The following is a 24,505-nucleotide window of genomic DNA, read 5'->3' as shown; positions in this document are numbered from 1 at the left end:
ACAGCCTTGCCGGCCGTCTGCGCGATGACGCAAGTAAGCGTAACGGCGCCGCGCGACACCGTCCCCGATGGGGGCTTGTCCACGGGTCCGTGGTGGCGGTACGTCGGCTGCGCTACCCGAGGCCGCATGTGGTAGAGCCATGGCTGTCGCCTTACCGGCGGTCACGTTGCCAGCCGTCATAGAGGAGCTGCTGAGCGAGATGACCGCGGCGGTGCGGGACAGCGCGCGAAGTGAGGGCGGGAGGCGTGTGGCTGAATGGTCGTGGGCGGGCGCCGTCCCCGGGAGACGGGAGGCAGCCGTCTGCTACCTGGCGGGGCGCCGCGTGTGTGTCCTGGACTCCGCGCTCCGCTCCCGTTGCAGCGGGTGCTTGTTTTCGGTGCGGTTCTGTCTCCAAACCCCCTGGTTCGTAAAAAATGAAAAGAAGGGAGGAGGAAGAGGGGTGGGCGAGGGGAGAAAAGAGAAAAGCTAAAAGTGTCTGGGATCAGTGTGGTTGTTGGGTGCGCCCCCCCATCAGGTAGTGGGAGTTCCGAGGGAGTACTCGGGACCGGGAGGGCGGAAGGGATGGAAACCTGCAGGGTCTCACAGAAAGGCAGATTTTTAAGTTGTTAAACGTGGCGGTACTCTTTTTCTCATGATCTTAGGTTAACTTTAGTCCATTTAGCAAATAAATATTTTAGGGCCAAATGCAGCAGTGACAAATGCACAAAACCCAAATGCACAAGCAGTGACTGGGGTTAAGTCTGACTTTCGTGAGAGTACCTTTTCCCCCTCCGACCGGTAGAGCCCGCTCTGTGATGGTGCTCACCAAAACCACTGCGAGGAACTTAGGACACAGTATGAAGAGGATACTTGGGATCAAATGCATGGGCTAACTGAACTACTCAACTGGTGTAAAAATGGACAGTTAATAAATAGCAAAGTAGGCTCAATAGCCATTACTTACTCACTACCGCAGGTTTAAAAAAAATTTTCTAACTTACTGATTTTAGAGAAAGAGGGGAAGGGGAAGAGAGAGAAACACATCAATTTGTTCCTGTTATTGATGCATCCGTTGGTTGATTCTTGTACGTGCCCTGACGGGGATCGAACCCACAAGCTTGGAGCATTGGGAGGATGCTCTAACCTGGATGCTCTCCAGGGCCTATGGACTGCACTGTTTTTAAAGAATTGAGAAGAGTAAGCCAATTTTTTTCTCATTTCAGTTAAAACTAAAGTGATATACACACACACACACACACACACACATACATATATACTTAGAAGATTAGGCCAGCCAGGTATCCAAACATGTTCTGATCCCAAAAGGGCAAGAAAAAAGTAAAGTAAAAAAAAGCCGGTTTGTTGACGAACTGGCAACCACGGTTTGTCAGCTCAAACCGTGGTTACCGAATGGGGCTCTGTCCTCGCGCGTTTGTCCAGCACTATTGCATGTTTGAGGACCGACCCTGGTGCTGATAGCTGAGATAGATGGACCACCGCCACTGTTGTGTTTATTTTCAGCAGAACTGTTTTCTGCTACTTAAAGATCTTTGTGCTAGTCATACATTCTTCCTGACCCCCATCCTTCAGTGGTAATGTTTTTAGAGCAAGATTCTGAGTACATTTCTATGATTATATAAACACAATGAGCCATGTAGGAAGCTGTAATTACTTTTTCTTTCCTGTGAAACTTTCCATTTTTCCCTGGAGTTTTCCCAGCTGCCATAGTTGTGTACATGTGCTTGTTTAGTTGTCTTTGTATCTCTAGTTCAACCTCAAAGTCTTCATCAGTGTTCTAAATTTATGTTCAAGATGCTCATCCGAATGAGAGGTTTGATCAATCTCATTTTCTGTGGAAGTCTCTTGCAGAGCCCTCTGACTAGCTTTGATAGGGGAACTGGCTGCTCCCGGTGCGCGCCCCCCCCCCCCCCTTGAGATCTCCCTTCACTATTTTTATCCGGGGAATTCCCATCACCAATGTTGAACCTTGTATTTCTACAATTTTCTTTTTCTTTTTTTTTTATTTTTCTTTTTTTTATTTTTTATTTTTTTAAATATATTTTATTGATTATACCATTACAGTTGTTCTATTCCCCCCTTCTTTCCCCTCCACCCGCACACTCCCTCCCCCACCCTTCTCCCCCCTTAGTTTATAACCACGTGTCTCAAGTTCTTTAGGTTCTATATTTCCCCCACTATTCTCACCCTCCCCCTATCTATTTTCTACCTACCATCTATGCTATTTTCTGTGCCTTCTCCCCCCTTCTCCTCCTCCCACCCCCCTGTTTCTAACCCTCCATGTGTTCTTCATTTCTATGGTTCTACTCCTGATCTAGCTGTCCTCTTGGTTTGCTTTTGTTTTAGGTGTGGTTGTTAATAACTGTGTGTTTGCTGTCCTTTCACTGTTCATATTTGCTTTTGTTTTAGGTGTGGTTGTTAATAACTGTGTGTTTGCTGTCCTTTCACTGTTCATATTTTTCATCTTCTTTTTCTTATATAAGTCCCTTTAGCATTTCATATAATAAGGGCTTGGTGATGATGAACTCCTTGAACTTGACCTTATCTGAGAAGCACTTTATCTGTCCTTCCATTCTAAATGAAAGTTTTGCTGGATAAAGCAATCTTGGCTGTAGGTCTTTGGATTTCATGACTTGGAATACTTCTTTCCAGCCCCTTCTTGCCTGTAAGGTCTCTTTTGAGAAATCCGCTGACAGTCTGATGGGTACTCCTTTGTAGGTGACTGTCCCCTTATCCCTTGCTGCTTCTAGGATTCTCTCCTTCATTTTAGTCTTGGCTAATGTAATTATGATGTGCCTTGGTGTGTTCCTTCTTGGGTCCAACTTCTTTGGGACTCTCTGAGCTTCCTGGATTTCCTGGAAGTCTATTTCCTTTGCCAGACTGGGGAAGTTCTCCTTTATTATTTGTTCAAATAAGTTTTCCACTCGTGGCTGTTTCTTTCCCCCTTCTGGTACCCCTATAATCCGGATGTTGGAACGTTTAAAGATGTCCTGGAGGTTCCTAAGCCTCTCCTCATTTTTTTGAATTCTCATTTCTTCATTCCTTTCTGGTCGGATGTTTCGTTCTTCCTTCTGGTCCATTCCATTGATTTGAGTCCCAGTTTCCTTTCCATCGCTATTGGTTTCCTGGACATCTCCCTTCATTTCAATTAGTTTAGCCTTCATATGTTCCTCCAATTTGTGACTGTACTCTACCAATTCTGTGAGCATCCTGATAAATAGTGTTTTAAATTGGGCTTCTGAGAGCCTGGCAATCTGTTGGTCGCTTAGAGTTATTGGCTCTGGGACTTTGAGTTCTTCTTGAGCCATCCTTTGGGCTGTTCGTGCCTGTTAAGTAGCAGGAACGGAGCCCTAGGTTTTCACCAGAGCAGGGCAACTCAGTCGCTGGGTTGTGACGTTGTATGTGGGGGCGGGGTCAAAGAGGGACAATGGCTTCCCTCCGGCGCCCACCGCCGCTGCGACCCCCACCAGCACCGCAGCCACCACCGTCACCAGGGCCACGCGCCCCACTCCTTGGCACGCGGGTGTGCCACCGCTGTCCGCCCTCCACCACTGGGTTTGCCCCCTGGGGCCTGTGTGGTCCGTCTCACTGCGCGAGAGTGTGCGACCTTGGTCAGTCTGTTCCGCACCCCGATTAGGTCCGGGCTGCCCGCCCGCCTAGATCTGCCCTGGCTGACCCAGCTCTGCTGCTGGTTCTGCCTCTTACCGTCCTCGTTGAACGGTTCGTAGCTGTCGGACTTCCGTATAATTCGGTTTTCTGGCTTCTGGATGTGTGGTAGTTCACCAAAACTTTTGTTGTATCCAAACTTGGTTGTGGGAGAAGGCACAGTGTTTCCACCTATGCCTCCATCTTGGCGGAAGTCTCCAATTCTCTTTTTCTTGGTTTGCTACTTTATTTTATAGAACTCATACTCTAGTAACTTCTTGGAAAAAAATAAGAGATGTGCTTTTTGAGACTTTACATGTCTGAGAAATGTTCTTTTTCTATCCTCACACTTAATTGATAGGCAACATATGAAATTTTATGTTGGAAATAATATTTTTTCAGGCTTCTGAAAGTATTAGTCTGTCAACTTCTAGCTTCTTAAACTTACTTTCAAAGAGTCTTATTTTAATTCCCCTGCTTCATCCCCACCTCCAGAGCTATCTGGTGTCAACAGTTTCTGAGAGATTTTCTTTGGGGGGTTGAGGGAAAGATAGTGGATTCTGGAGTGTAAATCAGATTGTCACTTGGTTCTCATCATTGCTAGCCTAGGATTCACTTTTGTCAGGTCTTGTAAATTATTTTCCAACATATCTTAGGTATTGTTTCTCCCTGCCAGTATTGTTGGGGGGTTATGCTTTTTATTTTATTTTTTAAAGATTTTATTTATTTACTTTTCTAGAGAGGGGAAGGGAAGAAGAGGGAGAGAAACATCAGTGTGCAAGAGGTACATCCATTGGCTGCGTCTGGCTGCGTTCCCTCAACTGGGAACCTGGGTGGCAACCAAGGCATGTGCCCTGAATGGGAATCCAACCAGCAACCTCAATCCACTGAGCCATACCAGCCAGGGTGGGAGTTTATGCTTTTTTTTTTAAAAGTCTTATTATTTAGTGGAATATTGGGAAGGAGTACAATTAGATACATAGGCTCAGTTCACCATCTTACACAAAAGTCTTTTGCAGTTATAGTCCTTTTAAGATTTTGAAAAAATTCTTTTCATTGATTTTAGAGAGAGATTTGTTGTTCCACTTGTTTATGCATTCATTGGTGGTTTCTTGTATCTGCCTTGACTAGATATTGAACAGACAACCTTGGTGTATCAGGATGATGCTCTAACCAACTGAGCTACCCAGGCAGGGCTCTTTTAAGATTTTTATGTTTGCAGTCAATGGTTATTGCTTTTTAAGGACTATAAGATGCACTGGACCATAAGATGCACCTAGGTTTTAGAGAAGGAAAATAGGGGGAAAAATTTGAAGCAAAAAATGTGGTAAAATATTTAATAACCTGTGACCCTGCTCCAGTGCTGCCTCCTATACACACAGGTAAGCTACATTCAGACTATAAGACGCACCCCCATTTCCCTCCCAAATTTGGGGTGTGCGTCTTATAGTCTGAAAAATGTGGTATGTTTGCAGTCAATGAGTAACTTTCTTTCCATCCCTGTTTTACAGTTCCTGATGAGCATCTATTATCGTAAGTACATATCCTGTTGTATGTGGGGGGTTTTAGTCATTAATGTGTCTTAAAAGCCAAATCTTTTTAACATCAATTCTTGATTTTTAAAAATATTCTTACTAAACTAGGAACAATATTTTCTTTTTATTTATTTATTTATTATTTATCTTTAGAGGGGAAGGGAAGGAGAAGAGAGAAATATCAATGTATGGTTGCCTCTCGTGAGTCCCCTGCTGGGAACTGGCCTACAACCCAGGCATGTGCCCTGACTGGGAATTGAACTGCGATCGTGTGGTTCTCAGGCCCACACTCAATCCACTGAGCTACACCAGCCAGGGCAGAACAATATTTTCTTGACACGATTATTAAAAACCTGTTTCAAGTGAATAGCCTAAACCATGTTTGATTGTACAAGGCATTCCTACATTGTTCTCTGTGCCACCTTGGTGTAACGTTGTTCTAGAAGTGTAGCTGGTACAAGAAATTAGAAATATACCTAACTGCAACTAAAGATAATTGTTATTTATAGGTGATATAACTACTTTTCAAACCAAGAGAATAATGTTTTAATATAGAAATTAAAAATGTTTCATACACATAGTTCAAAACTAGAATTACATTCTCAATAGCAACAAAAAAATGAAAGCTACCTAGGAATAATGAGCATGTCATTGCATATATATACACTTACATTTAAATGCCCACAAGAATGTGCACCAGCCTATACTAGTGACCACCATAGTGGGAATGGAGGAGGTAGGACTTAAGGAAGGGCTCTAACCTTTGGTCTGTTTTTTAAATCTTTTTGCAAAGATTATGTTCTGAAGAAGCCATGTGTTCTCACACAGAATTATCCATAGATAATCCCCTATGTTTTTTTCTAATATATCATTCATATAAAAATACTACTTTTAAAACAAAGAAAACAGGCAAATAATAAAAAATGCATTTTACCAATAACTTTGGGGGGGAAGGTAAATCTTGGCTGTCATAAAAATACAAATTAAACTGGCTACCACAAAAGAGATGTTGGTAAGAATGTTCCGCATGTTGGCCAGAGCATGGAGTAAAGGATAACTGATACCATGATAATAGGAGTGTACTTTGGAAGGTAAGCTGGCAATAGGCAGTAGGAGCTTTAAAACACTCATATTCTGTCCTGGCTAGTGTGGCTCAGTAGCCTGAGTGTCAGGCTGTGAACCTAGGGGTCACCAGTTTGATTCCCAGTTAGGGTGTATTGCCTGGGTTTCAGGCCAGGTCCTCAGTGGGGGGCGCACGAGAGGCAACCAGACACTGATGTTTCTCTCCCTGTCTTCCTCCCACTCTGTCTAGAAAGAAATAAAAATCTTTTTAAAAACGTGCATATTCTTTGACCCAGAATTCTATTCATAAAAATGTGTACCAAAGAAGTAATCATAGATATTCATAAAGATCATGCAGTGAACATATTCTTTCATATTGTTTGTGGTAAGCAAAAAACTAAACAACCATGAAAACAGTCTAATTCAGATTAGATTTAATTAGATTTAATTTTTCCCAAAATAGAGTTTGGGAAAAATAAAAGTAATTCATCTTTACAGTGGAATTCTTTGTAACTGTTAAAAGTAATAGCCCTGGCTGGTATAGCTCAGTGGATTGAGAACGGGCCTGTGAACCAAAGGATTGTGGTTCGATTCCCAGTCAGGGCACATGCCTGGGTTGCAGGCCAGTTCCCAGCAGGGGATGCACTAGGGGCAACCATACATTGAAATTTCTCTCCCTAACCCTTCCCCTCTAGAGATAAATAAATAAAAAAATTGTAAAAGTGATAGAGAGCCCTGGCTGGCGTAGCTCAGTGGATTGAGCTCGGGCCTGCGAACCACACGATCGCGGTTCGATTCCCAGTCAGGGCACATGCCTGGGTTGCAAACCGGTTCCTTGCAGGCTAACTACCAGCAGGGGGTGCACAAAAGGCAACCATACATTGATGTTTCTCTCCCTCTCTCCTTCCCCTCTAAAAATAAATAAATAAATAAAAATCTTTAAAAAAAATAAATAAAAAGTGATAGAGAAAAATATTGCATTCAAGAGATACTTACAGTGTGTTATAAGGTGGACAAGGCAGGTTGAAAAATTTTAGTTAGATCCATTTTTAAAGTTAATTGTGATTACCTCTGATAAAGTTATCACCAAATTTTTTTCTTGTCCATAAATAATCTCTGTATTTTTAATGTAAAAAGTTGAAGAACTCTCCTGCTTCCAGTAGTTTATTGTATAAAAAGACTAGTTTGTTGGAAAATGAAGAAGTTGAACATTTTAATTTTGAAGTCTTAGTGGTTCTATCTTTGTCTCCATCAAATCACAGAAGTTAAGTTAAAGCACTTAACTTTTCAGTTTTGATTTAATCCAACCATTTTATTTTCCAGTTTATAAAAATAATCCGTACTTGTTAAAAAAAAAAGTTCTTGGAAAATAAAGAAAACATGGAAAGTATCAACAGTCATACCAGCCAGTGATAATCACTGTTACATTTTGGTTTATTACCTTCTGAGTTTTTTTTTAAGTTTTATTTTGAGGTAATCATAATTTTTTAAAGAAAAATTAATATCGAGAGTTTCTAAATTTACAATTTTGGGTTTGACCTTACTCATCTAATGTAAGAATTTTCCCGCAATAACAGCTGAATGGCCTTTATTACTAATCAAAAAGTACAAATTTAACACTCATCAGACAGTCAAACATGAAGAAGTCTTAATACTGATGTTGGTGACGATATGGAGAAAGTAGAACTCTTTCACAGTGTTGGTGGGAATGCTGTTTCCACTGTGGAGAGATATTGTCAACACCTGTTGAAAAATTGCCTGCACATATCCTAAGACCTAGCAATTCTGCTTTTACTTAAACCAGGAAAAATTCTCATATATGTGTACTAAGGGACAGGCACAGGGGTAAGTATTATTTGTATTAGAGTAAAATGGAAACAGTGGCCATCGGTAGAGTTCTTAACCTCTAATTTAGTCCTTAAACTGAAGAATATGTACCTACTACTTTTATGTATACAATAGAACATTATTCACAAGTTAATTAATATATATATATATATATATATATATATATATATATATATCAGTATGCATCATTTTCTAAAGCATGTTGGGTAGGGAAGGTTACCAAAAAGTCTACAATACACTTTTGTTTTAAAACTTGTAAAACAATATTATACGTGTAATGTGTGTGTGTAAACATACATATACACGTATACTAAATGGAATAAAAAACAAGGACATTATCAGGAAGGAAACCAACAAGTACTTGTGGTTGTCTCAGGAATGAAGGAAGGCTTGGAAGAATAGGAAGCACTATGAGGCATAAAAGAGGCTTCTTTATTTGTAAATAACATGTTAACCTTCTGGGGGATTGATTGCATGGGTTTTTGCTATATTTTTTTCCAAACTAAAATGAACTAAATTTTTTAAAAGTGGTGCTGGTGATCCTATGGGTCAAGTTACTGAAGTGAGTTTGAGAGTCAGGCAGTCTAACCTGAAGCCTTTCTGTTTCCCAGGCTGAAGTTTGTGTTTGGATCATCAGCCCTCCAGGCCTTGGACCTCATTGACCGCCAGTCCATCACTTTAATCTCATCGCCCAGTGGGAGGCATGTTTACCAGGTAGAAATCTAGAGGTGGGGGAATCTCAGCAGAAACCCCTTGGTGCAAAATGTTCCCCAAAATCTCTATGGAAGTTGGTGACCAGCCTTAAGTATTTCCTACACTATTGAAAAGCATTTGACCCAACTTAGTAAAATTAGTGTGTTAGTAATTAAGATAGGTATGGCCTGTCAACTCTGCACAGTAGCACTGTATAGACCACCAATGGTGTGGAGGGGCTATTTTCTCCCCTCTGATGACCGCAGTTGACTTCCGATTTGCCATTGTTTGATAATAGAGGTACTTCCCTACCCCCTCCCTGCCGAAAATGTGCTGACATCTTCATCTTGTTCATTATATCTTTCTTACAAACAAAAGCCAAAATGTAATTTTGAGGTCCTTCCATATGCTCATATTTATCAGAAATGATCTTTTAAAATTGTTTTCAGGGAAAATTTACTAAGGGTCAAACTGCACCAAATGCAGTTTGCTTGGACCTGAATTTTGCCCAACCTCTAGAGCAGGGGCATCAAACTCATTTTCACCAAGGGCCACATCAGCCTCGTGATTGCCTTCAAAGGACCGAATTTAATTTCAGGACTGTATAAATGTAACAACTCCTTAACTAGGGGCATGAAGCTTAGCACTGCCCCCAGATAGAAACAAGGTGCTGGGTCAGAAAAAACAAGGTGGAGGGCCGGATTCAGCCCACGGGGCCTTGTGTTTGCCATCTGTGCTCTAGAGTCCAGGGTTTAACACGAGTAGACTTATAAAGTAACAGCCTCTTATCAGGCTCTGAATTACTTTCATGTCCTTTTTTTCATTCCTCAAAAGCCCAGCAATGTATCTTTCAGGAAACTGAGATTCAGAAAAGTAAATTAATAGTTACAGCTGGCAGCTGGGATTTATAAGTGCTATTGCACACTGCTGGTCTTTATATCAACAGTGAGCCAGACACGAACCCAACCCCACCACCCCCCAGTTTAGCTACATGAGACAATGGTAAATGAAGTGGGATTGAGGGACAGGAATACTGTGAGTGAAATAAAAATACATATTTTTATTTTCCAGAATTTTGTGCCTGGCTTAGAAGGGATTAAAAAGAAGCTGTCAGCTCTTATAAATGTAATTCAGGCCTTGATGAAGACCAGGAAGGGGGAAATAATTCAGTGTTTGGATTCTGACTTATTTCCATTGAACTTGTCAGAGCTGAGACCATGTCAGTTAATAATGCTTTGTGAGTGATTGACTTGAGTGAAGCCTGCTTGGGCAATAGGTGCCTTTGCTTAGTGAATTAACTTGCCATTCAACATTGTAGCATAATGTAGCTGACCTGGCAACAATCTTCATACATTTCTTCATTAAGGATAATGGGGTAATTAGTGTTGAATGCTGCATTTAAAACTTTTGCATTGTATTTACTTAAAAGAGGCTGGATGTTAGAACTTTTCTCCTGATGAATTTATAGATTAATAATCAGAGCTATTAAATAATGTTTATACCCGAGGAGGTATTTTCATTTTCTTTCTTTTTTTTTAAAGGGCAGTGCTATTTTCATTCAACATTCTCTTATGAAAAAGATAACCAAAATGTGTGTGCAGAACTAGGAAGGATCCCCGCCTGCTGGGCTTTTGTGTGAACTAGTCTCCCACCCTCAGCCCCGCAGAGCCCTCTCCCCACATTAAACAGCAGGCTCAGGTCAGGTCTCCTGACATCGGGCACACTCTGCACTGCTGCTAGGTCCTCACCCAACTGCTCTTGAAACTTTTCCCACCCAGCTGCCTGGGAACATAGTGAACATAGGTGACTGGACAAAGAGTGGGCCTCCCTGGAAATGGTTGGGAGAACTCTTTCCCTCCACACTCCTGGCTGTCCCTGGGCGAGCAAGGTTCCCAAGGAGGTCTAAATGGCTCCCCAAGTGGGGGCCAAGGCAGAGAGGAGTGAGGCTTTGGCAGCAGGAGGGGGCACCAGATTTTGTTCCTAAGATCTTAGAGGCTTGGGGGGGGGCACCTGAAGAGGCTCAGGCATGCTCTGTGGGGCTGGGCTGCTAGTATGGGAGTGGGCAGGGGCAGCAGCCTGTCAGGAGCCAGGACTGGGCTCTGGGGATGCCAGCAGAGGAGCCGAGAAGTCACCAGCAGTGTCAGTGTTGAGGCCCAGCCTCCAGTAAGCTCCTCACAAAGGCAAATCGTTAGCTTCACAAAGCCTCCCCGCTCTGTGCAAGCACACTGTCAGGCAGGCCTGGCTGAGCAGGAGGCACAGGGGGATGCCTTGCATTAGGCCCTCTAGCAACCTAAAGGGAGGAGCCATGCAGGACCAGCCAATGCAGGTCTGTGGCCTCCGCAGGTCCCTCCACTGACCTAGCAGGTGTCTGCCCTGTCATGTGGCTGTCGTAGCCCCCACTGCCACCCTTAAGAGGCAGGGCAGAATCACTGTCCTGTAGTTGCTCAGGCTAGAGACCTGGCCTTTGGGGGTAATGGGGACAAACATGGGAATGTGAAGGGATGTTAAAAACCAGTGGAACTATGAGCAATGTCCTCAGCAGGGTCTGAGAATTCCCCAGGGACTCACTCAGGATCCTTCTCTGAAGGCCTGGCATGTGAGGAGGTGATCATCACATGTCTGCTGAGCGGGTGGGTATTAGGGACCAGAGGCATCCCCAGAATGCTCTGGAAAAGTTAGAACTGCTCCAGCTGGGCAGTGACATAGCATCCCCACAGAGTCCAAGATGGGCAGGGATCATGAGGGGTGGCACTGAATCCAAGCCCCAGACCACAGGCCATGCTGGCACTGGGTATCTGTGCCCGCCCTCCTCCCCTCCTCTCCAGGGTGGCTCCTGTGAGGCAAAAAGGAGCCTTTAAAGCCACCGTAGGAAGGACAGCCTCCTCTGGGCAAAAGCACTAGAGGATATGAGCTCCGTGTCTGCTGGGCCAAGTCTGGATTTTCCAAGCTAATGGGGATGAAGGTATACAGCCTCCCAGTCTGTAGCCTCAGTTTCCTGCTGTGTAAGTTACACTTGGACTGAGCTTTCTCAGGGCCCCTCTCGCTCAAAGGCCTCAGGTTTCAGGATTCTAAGTGGCCCCATAAGGGCTGGAGTAATGGGCTGTGTCCACTGTGGTATCCCTGGGGTCCAGCATGGGCCTGGCATGGAGTAGGGCTCTAGCTTTCAGGGTCATCCTCTCCTTGGGATTTTATCTCCTTCCCAGGACCCCCACTCCCCGCCCCACACACACTGGGGGCTTGGTAATGCCTACATGGAATTGTCTCCCTGGGCAAATACTGCATCCTGGACATAGCCAGGGTGGCCAAGAGGAGCTAGCACAGCCTTGGCTGGGATGTGTGATTAGATACTGATTGAAAAGCTAAAAGGAATCTTGGCTGGTGTGGCTCAGTGGATTGAGTGCTGGCCTTCAAACTAAAAGGTTGCCAGTTCGATTCCCAGTCAGGGCACTTGCCTGGGTTTCAGGCTAGGTCCCCAGGTGGGGGCCGGTGAGAGGCAACCATACAAAGATGTTTTTCCCCCTCCCTAACTCTCTAAAAATAAATTTTATGTATATATATATATATATATATATATATATATATATATATATATATAAAAAGTTAAAAGGAACAGACAGTTCAAAAAGGGACAGCCAGCACCCTGAGCAGGAACCCTGGCTCTGGCCCTCCCAACCTTTGAAGTTCTGTGAGTTTGATCCCAGTGCCTAGGGCCTACTGGATGGTACAAAGTGTCTGTGGATCAGATGCTCTGACCAGGAGCTCTGCCCTGAAACTGGACATGGGGTTCTGTGGTGGAGACCAGTCAGGGTTTGGGTAAATAGGACCTTTGGGACACCAGGTCGAGCTGGACCAGGCCCTCATCTGCAGGTCCAGGTGCAGCCCTCTTTGTACCTGGTTGAGTAATGGCTTCTCCTCCAGCTCGTAGAGGTTGATGCAATCTCGTCCCGCAGGGTGATGAGCTTCCAGTCCATCACACTCCTACAGTGCTGGCAGCTGCTGGTTGTGCTATTCAGTGGCCTGGTTCACTGCATGGAAGTCATTCAGGATGAGGAACTGCTTGAGGTCGGACTCGAGCTTCATCAGGGATTTGCCAGCTTAGACCTTGGTGGTCCTGATGATCTTGGTGAAGTTGTGCCTGATGGACTTGATGTGATCCTTGAGCGGCTTGTTGTAAGACTGCAGCAGTATCCCCTTGCTCTGTGGCATGGCTCTCTGCTGGGCCATGGTGGGACCTCCATCAGTGCAGATAGCAGAGGCCTGGGGCCAGCACCTTGTCCACAGACCCTGGGCAGGCGGGCACTTGGCCAGAGTGGGGTGGGGGACGAGGGAGCACCCCTGGGGAAGTCCCAGCTCCCTGATGCCTCTCCATGCCTCAGTATTTTCATTCCTTTCCTTGCGTTTTTATTTTTGTTTTGTTTTGTTTTATTTTTATACAGCTAAAACATCCTGAACGAGAAGGACCTTTGAGTTTTTCCCATGTCTTTCAGTTTCAAATTTTTTTGTCTTGGTTCCAGTATCAGCATAACACTTGCCCTGTCCAAGTGGACTTGTAACTGTTCTCTAGTTTTGTTATCTAGTTATTAGTTAAAATCTTAAAGATTTTGTTTGAAATACTTGTTACTGTTGACTTTTTGTTCCTCTCAGGATACCATGACTTGTTTTTATCATTCACATTCTGTATTATATTACATCACTTTATTCATCATGAAAATGCTAACTTCTGCCCTGGTTGGTGTGACTCAGTGGATTGAGTGCCAGCCTGCAAACTGAAGGGTTGTGGGTTTGATTTCTGGGCTAGGGCACATGCCTGGGTTGTAGGCTGGTCAGGTCCCCGGTAGGGGGCTCGTGAGAGACAACCACCACACATTGATGTTTCTATCTCTCCTTCCCATCTCTGTCTTTTAAAAAAAAAGTAAATATAAAATCTTTTTAAAAAAATGGTTAAGATGGCAAATTAAAAAAAATGCTGACCTCCTAGAATTGTCTCTCAGCTTGGATTTTGAATTAAATGAGGCTGTAGAAACCTTACATGAACCCTCAAATTAACCATAATGGTTTCATTGTTTTGTAATATAGTAAGAATTTGGCTTAACACAGAGGTCCTGTGAGATGATAAAGTTGGGGCAGATGGTGCTGTGCCACCCTGCTGGTTATCTCCCACAGGTCAGCCTTCTCACGTCCTCACTGTCCTCCAGGTACAATGCAAAAGTCACCATTATGTTGTTGTCACCTGAGTTGCTTTTCTATAAACCTTTTCTGGTTCACCTAGGAATGGAGATGCATGTCCAGAGAGTTTACATTATGTTGTGGTAACAATGACCCGCAAATTTCAAAGGTTTACAAAAACAGTGTTTTATACATCATTCATGGTGCTTATCCGTTAAGAGTACATTGCAGTTCCGCTCTAAAACATCTGTCCTCAGGGGTCCCCATTCGCAGAGAAACCCCTCCCTGTCTAGACCTTTGTGGATCTCAGAGCAAAGGGAAAAGAGGTTGTGGTATGCACCGGCTTTTAATGTTCTGCTTGGCTGCTCACATTTTTCTGGCCAAAGTAGGTCACATAATTGGCCTTTATGTAATAGGGCAGGAACGTATAATCCTTTTTCTGAGAGAGAAACCAAACGTGGAGAACAATAGAGAATGCAGTTTACTGCTGTGATCGGCCGTGAGAGGCTTGGAGCAGTCATAAAACCGTACTGTGCCCTGGCAGGGTGGTTCAGTGGGTTGGAGTGTCATCCCGTACACCAAAAGGTTGTGGGCTCTATTCCCAGTCAGGGAACATACAGGAGGCAACCAGTCAGTCTCTCCCCCACTTTCTAAAATCAGTAAACATATCTTCAGGTGACAGTTTTAAAAATTTACTTTGAGTGGATGGCATCTAAGGTGAGTGACCCTCCTTAGAACTTCACTGCAGCCACAGCAGACTTCCTCCAAGCAACATCCCTACAGGTCCAATTGTGGGCCTTGGTAGCCTCTTCTCTGCATGTTTCTTTTTTAAACAGCTCTCTCCTGGGATGTATCTCAGACTGTGAGTGGGAGAGCTGGGAGCAATTCCTGCAGATCATTTTCCTATTGAAGAGTAAAGGAATTAAATTAGATGGTCCCTACGGTCAATTTCCAGTTCTGAACATTTCTGGCTCAGATTTTTTCCTGATTACTGGTTTCATTAGGTGTCCACTGCTAGATGAGGAAGGAGCAAATTCATAATTTGCTATCTCTTTATGGTATTTACTGCCTCAGGTAGTTAAACATTGTATTTTTAGTCTTAGCTAACCTTTGAAAGGATCAGGCAAGGGAAACTAGAATTTCTCCCCATCTCTGAGTCACTAGGCATTTATTTATTCAACATAGTCTAGAGAGTATTCTGATGGTTTGAGGACCCATGATAAGAAGGAGCCAGTGGACCAGTCAAGTCAATGTGGAATTCCAGGGGCTTAGGCCTGCTTAACTGTGTATCTAGAAAGATCAGGAGATAACTAAAGTCATTGGTTGGCAATAATTTGGAAACCCAAGAGTTGATGTCACTGCTGGATGTTAATGGGTTCTCTTCCAGGATTAAGTGGAAAACAATCTAATGCTCTCCCTTAAGTTTAGGTTTTCTAAGACACACTGGGGAAATTCCTTCACTGATACTCAGTGGTGTGGGTGATACGTTTAAAACATCAGTGTCTTGAGAATGGAAATTATGTAAGATGCAGGGGTTTTTTTTTGATACCTAATTTGTAACCAAGGCTGAAATTTTGAATGGGATAATAGGCATCTTCTTACCCAGTCACTGGCCATTTCTGGCAGTGTAGCAGCCCCTGAGGAATTCTACTGAGTTGGTCAAAAACCACAGTGAATCGCCACTTTGTGAACCACCAGACAACTGACAGAGGCACACTTGTACAGGGCAATTCATTTGTTGAAGCCGCCCCTGTTGCTTTATTTTTTTGTGGAGGAGACAGAGGAAAGAATTCTGGGAGTGCTGGCATTGTAATATTTTCACACAAAAAAGTCTTTTTTTTTTCCAATGAAAAAAGATGGCTCTTTTCATTTTAGGTTGCCATCTTGAGCCTAAAACTAATTAAAAAGCACCGTGGCAGATTCCTAAATGGCAATTCGCAGTTCATTGTAAAATAACCCTTGGGATGTTTCTACTTCCCTTGGATACTAATTCTACATTCAAGTTTGGAAATTAACTTCAGGAATGAAGTGCTCAACATTTTTGTTTTGGGCTGTTTTGTGATAGAGACTTAAGTGAGTCTGTCACTTCCAATAAGTCTGTCACAGATACATCATGTTTTCCCTACCCATCTTCCTTTTTTGTTCCTTGATTGCCAACAAGGCTGTTTGTTTTGGGACCGGGCCTCTTCCCATCCCCTTACATATCTGTATTTTCCTTCCATCCTGCTAGATGAATAGGCAGATCCAGGCTTGACTCTTTCTGAGACAGCCATCCTGAGCAGCTGAGTCATCCCTTTTGCAAGGTTCTTTATTCTCCCTGCTGCTCTCAAATGCTTTTCAAAGACTTCCCATTTCCCTAAGACACCTTTCTGTCTCTCTCCTTACCCTTCACCTGTTTTCATACTCTCAGGTGTGTGGTGGAAGCGTTAGAAATCTGCACACGTGCTGTGAGAAATACCACAGGTTAAGTAAGAAACACCCTAGTAAAGTATAGATGAGGGAGGGGAGCGCCCCGCCCCCCCACCTCTTTATAGTAATCCCACACAGCCAACCCTTTGAGTCACTAAGCAGAGAAACACAATACTTTGTGTGGACAGTTTGGCCTGAAACTCCTCAGTTTCGTTGTATGAAGTCCTCAAGGGCAAAGCACTGAGACAGAGGGAAGAGTGTGCACACAGGTAAGTAGAGTTTCTACTTTTTTGTAAAACAATACTGCCGTTCTTCCCAGTGCAATTTGCAGAATAATAAGTCACCAAATAAATTCAAGGGAACTTGAGAAAAATGTTCACAAATCAATGTTCACAATCAAAGGAAGGAGGCCGTTTCCAGCACACCTTTGGAAATTTGATCCGGTCTGTCCTTTTCTTTATAGGTACTCGGAAGTTCTGGTAAAATGTACACATGCTTGGCTTCCTGCCACTACTGCTCCTGTCCTGCCTTTGCCTTCTCAGTGATACGGAAGAGTGACAGCCTGCTGGTGAGGGGGAGGCCCTGCCTACAGCATTCCAGTCAGGAGAGAAATTGTTGGCTCTTACTTCACGGTTTAACAGTTGTACAAAATGGGGACTTTACCACATGTTGCAACAGATAGTTTATTGTTGTTGACTTCAGCTAGTTATCTCTTTGGGGTTTACCCCCCTAAAATGCTATCATTTTTTAGAAATACATCAACCCCAATTTTTTAAAATGTTTTTTTAAATTTAATTATTGTTCAAGTACAGTTTTCCGTCCCCCACTCCCATCCCAGCCCACCTCCCCCACCCCCCCGTGCTCCCCACCCCCCTTTAGTTGTTCTCCATGTGTCCTTTATACTAGTTTCTGTGAATCCTTCCCCTTTTCCCCTGAAATTCTCTCCCCTCTGGTCCCTGTCAGCCTGTTCTGAATTTCAGTGTCTTTGGTATTTATCTTTCAACACCTGGCTTATTTCACTCAGCATAATGCTTTCCAGTTCCATCCATGCTGTTGCAAAGGGTAGTAACTCCTTCTTTCTTTCTGCTGCATAGACTTCCATTGTGTATATGTACCATAGATTTTTGATCCATTCATTTACTCATGGGCACTTAGGTTACTTCTAGCACTTGGCTATTGTAAATTGTGCTGCTATGAACATTGGTGTGCATAGGCTCTTTTGGATTGGTGTTTTAGGGTTCTTAGGATATAATCCCAGCCCTGGAATTGCTGGGTCAAAAGGCAGATTCATTTTTAGTTTTCTTAGAAAATTTCATAGTTTTCTATAGTGGTTGTACCAGTCTGCAATCCCACCAGCAGTGTAGTAAGGTCCCCTTTTCCCCACAACCTCTCCAACACTTGTTTGTTGCTTTGTTTATGATGGCCATTCTGACTGATGTAAAATGGTATCTCATTGTGGTTTTAATTTGCATCTCTCTGATAGCTAGCGATACTGAGCATCTTTTCATGTGTCTCTGGATCCTCTGTATGTCCTCCTTGGCAAAGTGTCTGTTCAAGTCCTTTGCCCATTTTTTAATTGGTCAACCCCAATTTTTTATTTCAAAGTCCCGCCCAGTGTGGCTCACTTGGTTGGAGAGGAGTCCTCTGGACCAAGCGGTCATGTTCCTGGTCAGGGTTGTGGGTTCAGTCCCTGGTTGGGTGTGTACAAAAGGTAGCTGATCGATAGTTCTGTCCTCCTCTTTCTCTCTTCACCTCTCTCTAAGATCAATAAGCATGTCCTTGGGTGAGGATAATAATTAATCAATTAGTTAATTAATTAAATGGTCATAGATGAAGCATTGGGGAAGACAAGATAATCCCAAAAGTCTGGGAACTAATAAGTTTGTAATGGAGAATTAGGCCAATAAAAATGTGAACTGAATGTGATGTTGGCAGCCTTGCATATCCCCAACTCCAACCATGAGGTGTTCCCTCTAACTGCCTGTTAGACCGCCTGGCACACCACCGTGCTTGACTTTCACATGAGACAGGAGGGCACACTGATGCTTTTGCCGATTTCACGGTCCAGAGCATCAAGCAAGGAAAAGGACGTACTGCAGCTCCTGGTCCCAAGGAGAAAGCACTGCCCACCTGAAAGTGGGCAGCTATTTCTAAGTTTTGCCAAAGAAGAAAATTATAGCATCCATTCCATTCTTCCGATTTCTTTTACACTGTTAACTTCATTAAACATCTTGGAAACTGGGTGGCCAGTTGGGTATCCCATTGTATGAGAGGCCACATTCATAGCTGATGTGCCATAGGTTTGTTTCACCTGTCAGATGACAGGATGAAACCAGGGCCCATTCAGTAGGTAAAGCTGTGTGTCCTGTGATACAAGGTCTGGCTTGGAGTCCCTCCCCAGAGTGTGTATGGGCCAGTGTGTGTGAAGGTTCCACCACCCTCACCCCTCCACCCCATCCTGTACCCCAGGAGTATGTACAAGGGTGGCAAAAGGGGTCAACCGTAGGCTCTGGGCACCTGGTTAAAACAGGCAAGGAGCTGTTCTTGTGGGTAGCTGTAAGATTTAAAAGAAATTATCTCTGTAAAGCACCCAGCCACACAGTACCTCATGGAATGTTGCTAGTAATAGCTTTCTGAAGGCAAGGAGGAAAGAAACAACTGAGGACTAAAATGAGCCTGTGTTGGTTATATACCCTGTGTCAGCCTGTTTCCCAAAACAATGAGCCAAGAAAGACTTCCTTTGTGCCCTCTGACTTCTACAAAGGGTACATCTATACCTCTTTATCTGCAGTTTTTAAGCAGTGAGTTCGAGGCCCGGAATCTGTGCCCCACTCCTTCCCTGCTTGGTGTGATGGTAGGGAGGGCTTGGTTTGCCAGCCCTTGCCGGTGTCCAGCGGGTCTGTGTGTTTTGTGTTCCAGTGCAAGCATCTCTTGGCAGTTTATCTCAGTTGGGTTACGGGGACCTGTCAGCAGCTTAGCGTCTCAGACAAGCAGCTGACTGACATATTGATGGAGAAGAAACAAGAAGCATAAAAGGTACAGATTGAGCATCATTATCTTATAAAATAGTCCCCAAAACAAGTGGATTTAACTTACTATGGTTCACAGGGAAGAGAGGTGAAATAGATGTATTGGGTTGGCCAAAAAGTTCGTTTGTTTTTTTCCATAAGATGGCTCTAGTAGTGCTTAGTTGTCTTGAACTTCATTCAAAACAATTTGGTTAGATTGTATGGTGACAGCTGTCATATCAACATTCATTTAAAGAAAAAATCAAAATTGGTGAATTTTTGTGTAACCATTTTAATATTGAAGATGGAAGAAAATACACATTTTTGGCATAGTGTGCTTTATTATTTCAAGAGATGTAAAAAATGCAACTGAAATGCAAAAAAAGATTTGTGCTGTGTATGGAGAAGGTGCTGTGACTGATTGAACGTGTCAAAGTGGTTTGTGTAGTTTCATGCTGGAGATTTCTCACTGCATGATACTCCGTGGTTAGGTAGACCAGGTGAAGTTGATAGCGATGAAATCAAGACATTAACTGAGAACAGTCAACATTATACCATGCAGGAGATAGCTACCAACATACTCAAAATACCCAATCAATAAAGTTATCAGTGAAAATGAAAAATGTGACTTCTATTTTGTGGAAAAAAACTAAACAGACTTTTTGGTCTGTTTTTTCCTTCTGGACTGTAGAAGGCACCGTGGGTTGGAACCCAGGATGTATGTATGGTTTGAAGCCCTTTGCAAGTGTCCATGGTAAATCTGAACCAGTCTCTAGCTTCCATGGATTAAAAAAAAAAGTTAGATGGAGTCAAGCATTTTAGACTCAAAGCTTGATACATGTCTTGTTCACAATTAGATTAAGTAACTGAAGTAGAGTACCATATTTTTCAGACTATAAGATGCACTACCCCACCCCCAAGTTGGGAAGAATAATGGTTGTTAATGCTGCTGTTGAGTTCTGTTTACATTTACATAGGTGAAATATTGTGTGTGTTATTAAATATTTTACCGTGTTTTGCTTCTATTTTTTCCTATTTCCCTCTAAAACCAAGGTGCGTCTTATGGTCCAAAAATACAGTAATTTTTAAGAGGTTGAAAGGGTAGACAAAACTGAGTAGGATGAAATCCAAATGAATAAGTGTTAGTGCTTTACCTTGGATTCAGAAAATTATTCTGCAGCCATACAGATCGGAGTAGAGATGTGACTAACCAGCATCGACTATGAAAACACTTGCTGGGTGGGGTTCTGGTTTCAGAGCTTCAGGTTATCTGTGGTGTTGGTGCCAAAGTAGTTTGAGGAGGCTGTTAGAGCAGTAGTACCTAGACCAGGGGAAGTGCTGGTTTTGCTCTGCGTGCATAACAAGCCAAATGAAGGAAGGGACTGAAACAGATGTCCTGGAGGAAGCTTTACTACAGATGTCCAGTCTGAAAGAGAAAAGGCAAAAGCAATACCAAGAGAGGAGCATTAGAAGGTAGATAAAGGACTTGTTTGGACACTAAGAAAGTGCACAGGAGTTATGGTACATGAAAATGAGACAGATTTCAGCACAGGACAAGAACCCTTTAACAGGTAAAGCTGACCATCCAGAATGAGATCATAGAAGGGCAGGAATTTGCTGTCTCTGTGAGGATTCATAGACCTGCATTGTCTTTGCAGGGACATTGTGGAAGCAATTGAAGCCATGAACAAACAGATGAAAAAGATGATCTCACAGCTCAGGAAACCCCCAACCCTGGTCGCAGTGAATGGATGCTGTGTGAAAAGGCCACAGGTGGTGCAGTGTTGCATGGTTGGCAGAACCTTTTGCTACAGTGAAGTCTGGCAAAAGCTATCAAGACTTACGCTACTTGGGAAACTTGGGCTGGATAAAGAATAGAAAATACACACAGCCCTGACTGGTGTTGCTCAGCGGGCTAAGCTCCAGCCTGAGTTGGAGGCTCCAACCACAAAGGGTTGCTGGTTCAATTCCCAATTAGGGCACATGCCTGGGTCTCAGGCCAGGTCCCCAATAGGGGTTGCATGAGAGGCAACCACACATTGCTCTTTCTCTCCCTTTCTTGTTCCCTCCCCTCTCTGACAATAAATAAATAAAATCTTTCTAAAAAATAAGAAGGTACTTAACAGCTCTGTATGTCAAGCCAATGCAGTTCCCTAAGCTTGTTTTCTTTTTAACTTTTTTCATCTGTCATACACAGTTGTGCAATTTTACTTATAGTAAAAAATTTCACACTTTGAGGTCCAGAAAATAGGTAAAGCTTGAGGTTGGGAGAGAAGTAAAATTCAGAACTCGCTCCAGGAGGGGGAAGTAGAATCTTGTAGAAGAGTCCCATTTCTCTAGTAGTTTCTCTGGGATAGTTTGATATACGTGGAAAAGAATTACCAAAATTATTATCTGATGATGTTCTACTTAAGAACTTATGAGAGTATCATTTCCGTAAGTTGACATAGTAGTTTCTTGATTAAATAATTTTACTTATCAAGAAACATGTAGAAAGGATACATGAACAAAGCCAAGGGGGGGTAGGATCAAGCATGGAAGGTGGGGCTAGGGGAAACGGAGACAACTGTACTTGAACAACAATAAATTTTAAAAAGATTCATACTTAATTTTCCTGGTCTCCTTCCTAGAAATAAGTATATGTTTTTAGGTACATCCAACTTTTATTTTTCCATTGCCTCCAAGTTTAAAAAATGTATTACCAATATTTCAGTATTTCACAGTAAAATAGTTTTGTTTTCTACCATGAGAGAGACAGACTTCAAAAACAAAACAGAACGTTCTTTTACATCGGTTTCATCCACACAGTAAGAGCATATTTGTCAGCCCTCCAGATAACACCTATATGTTAATTAGATATGTGGTAACTCCAGGGGGGGTGCTCAAGAGGCGGCCCATGTGCCCCTGAGGTCTTTCACAATGAGAATCAACCAATTGTGTCCAGTCCCTTGGTTTATTGTGAATTTGTGCTACCTTGAAGAGGACAGGGCCTAGGTCATAGGCCCGTGTCAAAAGCAGGTTGTGCAACCCCCTGCCCATTCCCACTCTTGAAGACATCTGTCTGGCAGAGAACATACCTGGAGATGAGTTTGTGAAAAGTATAGCGGAAGTCTTGGTTCCTGTAGGCATAAACAATGGGATTGACAACTGAGTTGGCATGTGACAGGAGAATAGCCATGTTCATGGCCCACTTGGGCTTATTCTTAGCCTGAGCTGGCTGAAAAAGAGTGACACAGTTGATGGCGTGTACTGGTAACCAGCACAAAGCAAAAATCCCAACAATCATGGCCAGGGACTTGGCAGCGTGGATCTCCCGCTGGAGAACGGTCTGTGAGTGGTCCATCTGCTCAGTACGCTGAAGCTGCCTGCAGGCCACCATGAAGATCTTGATGTAGATCAATAGCATTATGAGCAGTGGGGGCAGGACACACCCAAAGAAATTGAAATATACCATGTAGTTCATGGGGACCACGTTCTCAAAGAGGCACTTCACAAAGCAGCAGCTTTCATTCATGGTGCTGTTTGAGGGCTTTGTGCAGTTGATGGCACTGTCTTTATGGTTCCACCCCAGGAAAGGGGTCAGTCCAATGCAAAAGGCAAGCACCCAGAGGACAGCAATGACTCCTCTCGCTCGGGTCCCTGTGACCAAACTCTTGTATCTGTTCAAAAGAACACCATGTGTTACTGTCAGTTTACAGTTTCTGCGACCAAAGGCCAGTGTCCCTCTTCTGCTGCTGTTCCATGGCCTCAACTCCTAACAGCCTCTCAGAGTGATCCTCAAAGGGTGCCGTGGCCTCTCACTCTCAACGCTAGAGACACGTGAACAGGTATGAACAGCTTCTCTCTAAGAAGCTCAGTAAAACTGTCACTGCTGACTTAACAACTCACCTCTGTTTAGTGACAAATTATGGTCAATAGACCAAGTGTAGAAATCTCGGAGGGTATTTTCTCATTGCTCAGACACTGGCCTCTGAACCTAGGCCTTCTCTAAGGCCCGTCCTAGGTGGCTGAGATGCCCCAAGGAGCAGGACACACACACCCCTACTGATACTCTAGTATGGGGAGACAGGCAATAATAACAAACATAAGTTAGTAAATTACATAGTATGATAGAAGAATATATGTAAGTATTTTAAAAAGCAGAGTAAGGAAGAGTAGAACCAGCTGGGACTAGTTTTAACCCTGCAGAGGTCACAGTTGAAATTACAGCATATCATAGGTCACATGTATCCAAGAGACACATTCATTACTCATGTGCTGAAGTGTTTTTTTAAAACTGCAAATTTGCATTTATATTTATATAATAAAGTGATTATTTTCAGTTACAATGTAGAAATTAATGAAATATAAAAACAATACAACTTTTTTTCAAACAACAGGAACACGATGTTGCTAAAAAATACAACCAAAAGTCTTTAACGTTAATTAATCAGGATCTTCAATAGTTGTTTCTGCACAATGTTCGTAACAGTCATCACAGTGTTGCTGTACTCAAGGCATAAACACTTCACAACACTTTTGAAAGTGTTTTGATAAGCAACTCATTTTGGATGCATAGCACCTAACACATCTTTTTTTCTTGCTGAGGGAGCCGTATCTGTGTCACCATTAGAATTTCTTTCAATTTGTGTTAGTCATGAACAAATGTGCAGGTAGTCATGACCTTGAACCTATGTACCCGATACATGTAATAATATTTAAGAAAAGAGTTTGTACTTCTCAAATCAACCACAACCTCTGCAGGGTTAAAGGTCCGTTGAAGGAGGCCCAGTGATGAAGTGACACCAGAAGAAAAGCCTGAAGAACTGAGGACTGGCTCCTGGAGTCAGGCAGCACTACCTGCTGGCTCTGGTCAGAAGAAACCCTTCTGGTCTCCCACTGGTACACAAGGGGTCTGCCTGGGGCTGTGGGAAGAATCGTCCCCAAACACTTCTGTAAACTGTTGGAAAGCAAGAGTTCTGGCAAAGGCCCTGTCTCTGCTAGCAGCAAAGTTGATACAAATTGGGAAATATCTTAGCAAATATTAATTTTAAATATTTTAAACCATTAAATCTTGTTTAAAATCACTAGAAATCAGAATACACATTTTAGACATTTTGCTATAAACTAGGTCATATGTGGTTTATAGCAAAACTAAGTTTA

General features: G+C 43.1%; 2 protein-coding genes across 5 annotated transcripts in view; one reads left to right on the top strand and one right to left on the bottom strand.

Annotated features, from left to right (window-relative positions):
- The first annotated feature begins 24 nt into the window (after window positions 1-24).
- ZSWIM7 (zinc finger SWIM-type containing 7) lies at window positions 25-21,084 on the top strand. 3 transcript variants are annotated; one of them, XM_037068893.1, is made up of 6 exons: window positions 28-230; window positions 5,154-5,175; window positions 8,699-8,801; window positions 16,819-16,923; window positions 19,275-19,391; window positions 21,022-21,084. In XM_037068893.1, exons 1-5 carry the CDS (start codon window positions 68-70, stop codon window positions 19,386-19,388), a joined length of 507 nt encoding a protein of 168 aa, XP_036924788.1. In that variant the 5' UTR covers window positions 28-67; the 3' UTR covers window positions 19,389-19,391; window positions 21,022-21,084. The 3 variants fall into 3 exon arrangements, with proteins under 3 accessions (XP_036924790.1, XP_036924788.1, XP_036924789.1); XM_037068894.1 differs by lacking the exon at window positions 28-230 and adding an exon at window positions 244-376; XM_037068895.1 differs by lacking the exon at window positions 19,275-19,391 and having other exon boundaries at window positions 25-230.
- ADORA2B (adenosine A2b receptor) overlaps window positions 20,388-24,505 on the bottom strand; it is a 37,263-nt gene continuing 33,145 nt past the window's right edge. The window contains exons 2-3 of one of the 2 annotated variants that reach the window (XM_037068888.1): window positions 22,441-23,022; window positions 20,388-20,789 (exon numbers count right to left, since the gene is read on the bottom strand). In XM_037068888.1, coding sequence (XP_036924783.1) covers window positions 20,630-20,789; window positions 22,441-23,022 — 742 coding nt within the window. In that variant the 3' untranslated portion in view covers window positions 20,388-20,629. Of the gene's footprint in view, window positions 20,790-22,092; window positions 23,023-24,505 lie in introns of those variants that run through there. The other variant, XM_037068889.1, reaches the window with a different exon arrangement.

This window comes from Sturnira hondurensis, unplaced genomic scaffold, assembly GCF_014824575.4.
Source record: "Sturnira hondurensis isolate 20B ecotype Veracruz unplaced genomic scaffold, ASM1482457v3 Scaffold0018097, whole genome shotgun sequence".
NCBI classification, from domain to species: Eukaryota; Metazoa; Chordata; class Mammalia; order Chiroptera; family Phyllostomidae; genus Sturnira; species Sturnira hondurensis.
The sequence above is the reverse complement of the archived record's forward strand: the minus strand, read 5'-3'. Positions and strand labels throughout refer to the sequence as shown.

Bases quoted from the DNA above. Each gene is read 5' to 3' on its own strand.
- ZSWIM7 (XM_037068893.1), top strand. From the start codon at position 68: ATGGGGGCTTGTCCACGGGTCCGTGGTGGCGGTACGTCGGCTGCGCTA. The intron at 5,176-8,698 runs GTAAGTACATAT...TCTGTTTCCCAG, and splicing joins CCTGATGAGCATCTATTATC to GCTGAAGTTTGTGTTTGGAT. The intron at 8,802-16,818 runs GTAGAAATCTAG...TTTTCTTTATAG, and splicing joins GTGGGAGGCATGTTTACCAG to GTACTCGGAAGTTCTGGTAA.